Source organism: Lipotes vexillifer, unplaced genomic scaffold (genome assembly GCF_000442215.2).
Source record: "Lipotes vexillifer unplaced genomic scaffold, Lipotes_vexillifer_v1.1 scaffold19, whole genome shotgun sequence".
Lineage (NCBI taxonomy): Eukaryota > Metazoa > Chordata > Mammalia > Artiodactyla > Lipotidae > Lipotes > Lipotes vexillifer.
Genome location: NW_006793856.1, coordinates 508,656 through 516,457, shown reverse-complemented (window position 1 = coordinate 516,457; position 7,802 = coordinate 508,656). Strand labels below are relative to the sequence as shown.

At 36.9% G+C, this 7,802-nt stretch overlaps 1 protein-coding gene across 1 annotated transcript in view; it reads left to right on the top strand.

Annotated features, from left to right (window-relative positions):
- The window catches only part of MYCBP2 (MYC binding protein 2), a 280,943-nt gene that overhangs the window by 126,461 nt on the left and 146,680 nt on the right, over window positions 1–7,802 (top strand). The window contains exons 23-26 of the mRNA XM_007466789.1: window positions 611–764; window positions 4,813–4,985; window positions 5,883–6,008; window positions 6,096–6,223. Coding sequence (XP_007466851.1) covers window positions 611–764; window positions 4,813–4,985; window positions 5,883–6,008; window positions 6,096–6,223 — 581 coding nt within the window. The remainder of the gene's footprint in view (window positions 1–610; window positions 765–4,812; window positions 4,986–5,882; window positions 6,009–6,095; window positions 6,224–7,802) is intronic.

The following is a 7,802-nucleotide window of genomic DNA, read 5'->3' as shown; positions in this document are numbered from 1 at the left end:
AGTAAACAGTCAACTTTCCCTATTACGAGATGTAGTCCTGTAGCTTTTTGTTTTCTTCTGTTGGAAGTAGTTTAAAAGAAGCTTCTAAGTGTCTATGTTTATATGTATCTATGTGCTGGAAGAATGAAATAGTTATAGGAAAGTAGAAATCAAAGTACTTATAAGCTAGAGAGTGGTGGAAATATGAGCTAAATTGTAGTGGTATAAATCCTGTACAGTGTATTGGAAAGAGGAATTTTTCTGTGTTGTTTCTTGTCAGATAAATGATGGAAATTAGTTTTATGGAAGGTTACATAAGTCAAACTTTGACGTTTCATTGAGACCCAGGTGTCAATTTATACTTGTGTCCATGATATCATGAATAATTGTATAATAGAGTAGTATTGTGTAGAAATTAAGGGCATGTGTTGTGGACTTAGACAGCCTGAGGTTTTAGTCCAAATTCTGCTACTTAAAGGTTTTTAGTTACTTAAATCCCTCAGTCTCAGTGTCTTCTTCTGTAAAACGGAGATAGTAATAATACTTATCTTATAGGAAATGCTTATCTTATAAGTTGGGGGAATATAAAAAGGTAATGCATCTTTAAAATATATAAATACTTTTTCCTAAGGCTTGGTACCTGCTTCTATATCAGAACCTCCTCCATTTAAGTGTCTTCTGATAAATAAAGTGGATGGGAGTTGTAAAACGTTTAATGACTCTGAACAAGAGGATCTGCAAGGATTTGGTGTGTGTCTTGATCCTGTGTATGATGTCATTTGGAGGTAAGCTTCTCTGTTTATAAAATAGAGTAATAAATAAGTTTGGATCAAATTGTACTTTTGTGAGATATAAAAGTCATGTATAGGCAGACTTTTCATAGATGAGAACTCTCCTATTTAACTGTTAACTACACTTCTATCGCAGTGACTCTTGGGGACCTTCACTCTTGCTACCTTTAGTGTAGTGGTTAAAAGCATGAATTCTGAGCCGGACTGCCTAGGTTTATCCCAGCTGCACACTTTGCTTTCTGTGTCGCTGTGGACAAGTTACTTTGACTCTGTGTGCCTTACTTTTGTCATTTATAAAATAGGTATAATAATGGTACCTTATAGGCTGTTATGAGAACTTAGGGTAGAGGCACATAGTAGGTGCTGTAGAAGGCTTTGCTACTTTGATTATAATAAGAAATTTTACTCTCAAGAGTTCTCTTGTTAATTATTTTTAGTCTGTCAGCATTCTTGTGTGTATTGTGTAGAATTCACTCTATTTCCTGGTCCCGTAAATATCTAATCATTACCAGCTATGTAGAAGAAATTATGCCAAAGACAATACAGAATAAATATGATCAATGAGCTTGCCCTTTAGGAATGTATGTAACAAAATCCCCATATTGGTAGAGAAATATACAGGGTTATCGAACTCTGGAAATTATAAAAATGTAGAGATGGATACAGGTACACAGGCAATTCAAGAATTTATATTGTAACTTGTTTAAAATTTATTATGGTGCTTTATATACATAATGAGTAAAGGTAAGAGTTATCCTCAGATTTGTAGCTTTGAATGCTAGTAGGGGGTGTATACTGCTCTTACCAGAGTGGCTCATCACAGGACTTAACCTTTTTTTCCCCCTTGCATTGTTTATTTGGCCAGGCTTAATAGGAATCCAGGTAAGTTGAAAGGTTGAAGTGGCATGAGTGAGGAGAGGGAAGACTTCCTCTGTCTTCCTTCTTCTGCCCATTCCAGCTTTCATTTCCACCAGCCATCCAAGTCTTAAAAGGCCATGTTTTCTATCAGTCCTGAGGCCTGATTCCTAGTGAAGGAATTATAGTGCTTCCCAGGTTGCTCACAAGCTTGCTATCTCATTTGGGCATTTTGTGGGAAGACTTGGAGGCCAGAATTGAGTTGAGTAGTGCTTTTAGATCTCCGTAGCAGCAATATACAGGGTAGATTAGATAACAAGAGACTAGAGGTGAGTAGTCTTATAGTGATTCTTACGAAGACATGAGATACTGAGAACCAGAATTAGAGTGGTCACAGTGGAACGGAGGGGATAGAGAAACAAATGATGTAAAAATAGAATTATCCTCAACTATTTACTGATTGGAAGTCAATGTACAAGAGACGTAGTTACCAAAGAGCAAGCTCTGGTTTGGACCTAGGTTTAAATTGATGTTTGATTTTCTATGATCCTGATACGTTTTATTTTTAAATGAAGTAAATTTGCATTAACAAAATAAAGTAAAAACTGGAAGTATGGAATTTGTTTCTGGATACATTTACTAAATTAGAAATGCATTCTCTAAATTAGAGAGAACAGTAGAAGTAGATTCTAACAGTATAACTAGAATCATTTCCCTGGGGTTTTAACAGAACTCCAAAGTGCGGTATCCGATTACCTGAACCTTGCCTTTTTCACATGTGGTAGCAGTGGGGACAGATGATCTCAAATGCTTGCCAGGTCCTTGATCATTTACCCTTTATTCTAAAACAGAGATTAAAAGATGAAGGGCAGTCTCCTCCTGTGTTTGAGTAAAACAGCTGGAAGGTGGAGCCTTTGTTCCTTTATCCTGACTTCTGGCTGCTTTGTGTCCTCTGTGTTTTTCAGTAGGGTATGTGCATTTTACAGCTATCACAGACATTGTAGATTCAGTATTAGCTTACTTTGACTTTCCTTCCGGCCTGAGTCTGCCTCCTTTTGTATTCTTAACAATAACGTCTCCTGAACAATTAGAAACTTTTAACATTTGAAGAGAACAGATAAATGTTAATAGCAATTTTATTTCCCATGTCAAAATTTACAAAACTAACACGTGAATCTGTGTTATTTTTTAAAAAGCAAAGCAAAAATACAAGCAGGAAAAATGATGTGGTCCTTCTCCAAATCTTTTTCTTCCCCCGCACCAAATCCCACTAACCTTCTCTATGGGTCACAAGTATTAGGTTGGTTTATATTGTTTGATACCTTTTTTTGTTTTTTTTTTGTGGTACGCGGGCCTCTCACTGTTGTGGCCTCTCCCGTTGCGGAGCACAGGCTCCAGACGCCCAGGCTCAGCGGCCATGGCTCACGGGCCCAGCCGCTCCGCGGCACGTGGGATCTTCCCGGACCGGGGCACGAACCCGCGTCCCCTGCATCGGCAGGCGGACTCTCAACCACTGTGCCACCAGGGAAGCCCTGTTTGATACCTTTTGAAATGCATGTATTTTGTTTTTTATATAAATAAGAATACAAGTAGCACTTAGATTGATAGATTAAATTAAAAAGCAATAAACCAATATTATTAATGCTACTAATTATAACAGCTATTTTCATAGAATTTATTCTGTGTGAAGTATTATTTTTAAGTGTCTTTTAAAAATAATTTAAAAATTTTTAATTGTGGTAGAAATAACATAAAATTTAACATCTTAACCATTTTTAAGTGTACAATTCCGTAGCATTAAATATAGTCACATTGTTGAACAGCATCTCTCCAGAACATTTTCATTTTGTAAAACTTAAACTTATGCAAAGAACAGCTCATTTCTCCCTCTCACTCCTGGCAACCACCGTTCTACTTTCTGTTCCTTTGCATTTGCCTACTTTAGATATATATATAAGTGAAATCATACATAGTTTGTCATTTTGTGACTAGCTTGTTTCACTTAGCATAATGTCTTCAAGGTTCTTTTTTTTTTTTTTTTTTTTTAAGCTGAATGGTATTTCACTGTATGTTTCTATCACATTTTCTTTATCCCTTCATCCATCGAAGGATGTTTGGGTTGCTTCCACCTCTTGGCTATTGTGGATAATGCTGCTATGAACATGGGTGTGCAAGTATCTCTTCAAGATCCTGCTTTCAGTTCTTTTGGATATGTACCCAAAGTGGGATTGCTGGATATAAGTGCTTTAGTAAATTTGGATCATCAAGTGCCATTGACTGAGAAGACCAGACTTAAATAATATACTATTTTGATACAAACATTTGAAAAATCATAAAGAAAAGCAAGAAAATGATAAACTTTTGAAATTCAAGATAATCGTTACCTTTGCAAAGAAAAGGAAAGGAATTGAGTAGGGAGGGAGACACAGAGTACTTAATAGGTAATGGTAGTGTTCTTTTTACTAGTGTACATTGTGTCATTATTCTTCATACTTTATTTTGAAAATCTTTTGTTACTTTTCTTTTGTGTGTACTCGATAGTTGATAAAAACAACTCTTCCAAAAAGAATTTATAGAATAAAAGAGGTAAAGAAGTGGAGACTGCTTTTTGAGAATTTTGTTATGAAAGAGATAAAAGGAATGAGATAATGGCAGGAGGGCATTGTGGGTTCCTCACGGTTTTTGTGACTGCTTTACCGTTTATTAGTAAGATTCAGCATCTGCATACATTCTATTTGTGCTTCCTTCCTAAGAACAGCATTCCATGTGCTTTGCCCACTTTCGATATGGGATTGATTATCTCTTACTGGCTTGCAGGAGCTCTTCTACGTTATGGATATTGTAGTTTTGTCTCATATGTTTGTTTCATGTATTTTCTTTTGACTTATCTTTTGTCTATACACTTTTTTATGGAGTTTTTGCTTTACAAAAGCTTTACATTTGTAAGTACACATTATACTTTTAAGTATACTGTTGCTCTGTTATTCATGAAATGTGATCTATATTACCGTTTTGTTCAAATTATTTCATTTATAGTGACATAATCACTTTATTTATATCTTTAGCTCAGAGATGGAAAGTCATGAGCTACGTTTTGTCCTGTTTAAGCTGGCCATATTATTCTCTTTTTATTGTCAATTATACTTCACAGGTTTTATTATACCGTAATTATTCTCTTTCTTGAAAGGTTTCGACCAAACACTAGAGAACTATGGTGTTACAATGCAGTGGTTGCTGATGCCCGACTTCCCTCTGCAGCAGACATGCAGTCCCGATGTAGTATTCTAAGTCCTGAACTTGCCTTACCAACGGGGTCAAGGGCTCTCACCACCCGGTCTCATGCAGCTTTGCACATTCTAGGTAGGGTTGGTATTTGATGATCAGCTAATTTTCATTAATGTGTGCTGCGGATTTTTTTTAAGAGTATTTAAATTTTTATATCATTCTGTCATGTTTGTTAAACAGTAATGCTCTAGGGGCAAAATAAGTTAAGTCCTCTAACTTTAAGAGGTTTACCCTACAGAAAACAGTACATCAGACTTACACCAACACCCTGAACGATTCATATATGCCCAAATATAAAGCAGCCCTGAATATAATTTTCCTAATATGTATCTTGTAAAATAATATTTTTGCTTAAGTTGAATATATAAACTTTAGTGATGTAGGTTAAATATTCAAATGTATAATTATAATATTTAATTTTTATACATTATTTAAAATAAATTCTATAACATGTGATATGAATTTTATAGTTACCACTTCTGTTTCTTCTTACATAATAGTTTTCCACAGCACATCAACTTCACTTCTAATTAATTAATTTGAGATATAGCACTTTTACAACATCTGGTAGCCATTGTAAACATCCAAAACTAGCACCGATTAAGGTTATCTCAGGCTACTGTGTCTTCCTCAAATAGTACTTTAAGAATCAATCTAAAGTGATTCAGAGAGTTTGATTAAAGGAAGAAACTTGTAGGGACTCAAAGATTAAGCGATTCCCACTTTTCAGAGAGATAGTTTTGTGTGAAACATTGTCATATAGCTTATGTTTAAATATGATAATTACCCAGGCAGAGGGTAATTTTTATTGGTTGTAAAAGTATCTTCCATGAAATGTTAAAGCTTGGAATAAATTTGTTCAGCACAATTCAGAATTTATTGTTTTAATTTATCCCCTCCAGCATCTCATACTACAAGTACTTGGGGAAGTTTTAATTTCAAGGAGTTGAACTTTTGTTTGTTTGCTTTTAGGTTGTCTTGATACCTTGGCAACTATGCAGGATTTAAAGATGGGTGTTGCGAGTACAGAGGAGGAGACTCAAGCAGTAACGAAGGTTTATTCCAAAGAAGATTATAGTGTAGTAAACAGGTTTGAAAGTATGTATATTTATGTTTAGGAAATATTGTCTTATAAATGAAATACATGGATATTTTAAAGCATAAGTTATCATTTGCATCTTTCAGGTCATGGAGGGGGCTGGGGTTACTCTGCTCACTCGGTAGAAGCTATACGTTTTAGTGCTGACACAGACATTTTACTGGGTGGTCTTGGTCTGTTTGGAGGTAGAGGAGAATATACCGCTAAAATTAAGGTAAGCATTTCATTCGCACTGTTGCCTTTTGTGTTTGAAGATAAGTATTTTGACTTAGGTTGTTATTTTATAGAGGGCACCTTTGCATGTGCCTACTTTCTTGTAGCCGTTTTAATGATAAGATGCAGGGACATTTGGATGTAGCTTTAAAAAGTTTTTAGCATTTTTACCGCCAAATACTGTGTAAACAGACATCATCACCACAGGCGTGGGGACCAGGGATGAAGTGAGTAAGGGGATGGATTCCATCTGGTGGAGAGTCAAAAAACAATCAAAAGTCCTAAGTTTACTGCACTGTTCATCTCAGAAAGGGCAACAGTTATATTAAGCAAAGGATGTGCTCAGTCTTTGAAAATTCACTAATAACTTGAATTTTCTGTTGTCACATTATCCGATTTTGCTCTTAAAGTGGGAGAGATGACTATAGTTTATGCCTTAATTTCAATAGCAGGCTTCTTAAAAAATTCTCAGTTAAATACTACTGTAGTCTCAGTCCTTATCTTCCTTAGCCAGTCTACAGAGTTTAATCCAGGCGAGCTCTTCTTCGATATGGTTTCTTCACGTGGCTCCCAGGACACCACGCTTCCTTTTCCTCCCATCTCCCTGGCCGCTCTTCTTAGTCTCCTGCTGGCCACTCATCATCTTCCCGACCTCTAAACGCTGCAGTGCCGGAACTCAGTCTTGGACATCTTTTTAAAGTCTACTCACCCCCTCGGTGATCCAGCCTTATGGCTTTAAGTATTTTTCTCTTATTGCTCTCACACTTACTAGACCTCCAAAGATATATATACAGCTGCCTACTCTGCATCTCCATGTGGATAGCTAACAGGTATTTGGGATGTAACATACTCAAAACTAGGCTTCTGACCATCTCTCTAAACCTGCTGTTCTCTTGTCCTTCCCCATCCGAGTTAACTGACTCAGAATAGAGTTAACTTCATTCTTCCAGTTGCTTAGGCCAAAAATCTTGGAGTCATCCTTGCCTTCCCTCTTTCTTTCACACCCCACATCCACTCTCACAGCAAATATTGTTGGCTGCACTTTGAAAATAAATCCAGGATCTAACCACTTGTAAAAACTGCCCCTGGTACCAAGTTGGTCCAAACCACAGCTGCTTGGAGCATTACAGTAGCCTCCCAATTTGTATCTGCTTCTGTCCTTGCTCCCTTCGGTCTGTTCTCAGCATAGCAGAGTGATTCTCTTAGAATGTACACCAGAGTATGCCACTCCTCTGTTCAGATTCCTGCAGTGTCTTCTAGTATTAGAATAAAAACCAGAGGCCTTACAAGGGCCTGAAAAACAACATCAGAACTGACTTCCATCACCACTCTGACCTTATGTTATACTGGTTGCTTCACTCTAACCTAGCCATACTGACTGGCCCTTGTTCCTCAGACATGCCAGGCATAGTCAGACCTCAGGATCTTCACACTTGCTACTTACTCCCTCTGACAGCAGCTCTTCACTCCAATACCTGCAAGGCTCACTTCCTCTTTACCTTAAGATCGTGACTCCTTGGTGAGCCTATTTAAAACTGTAAATCCTCTCCCTTACCACAGACTTACTTCCAGTAGCCCCC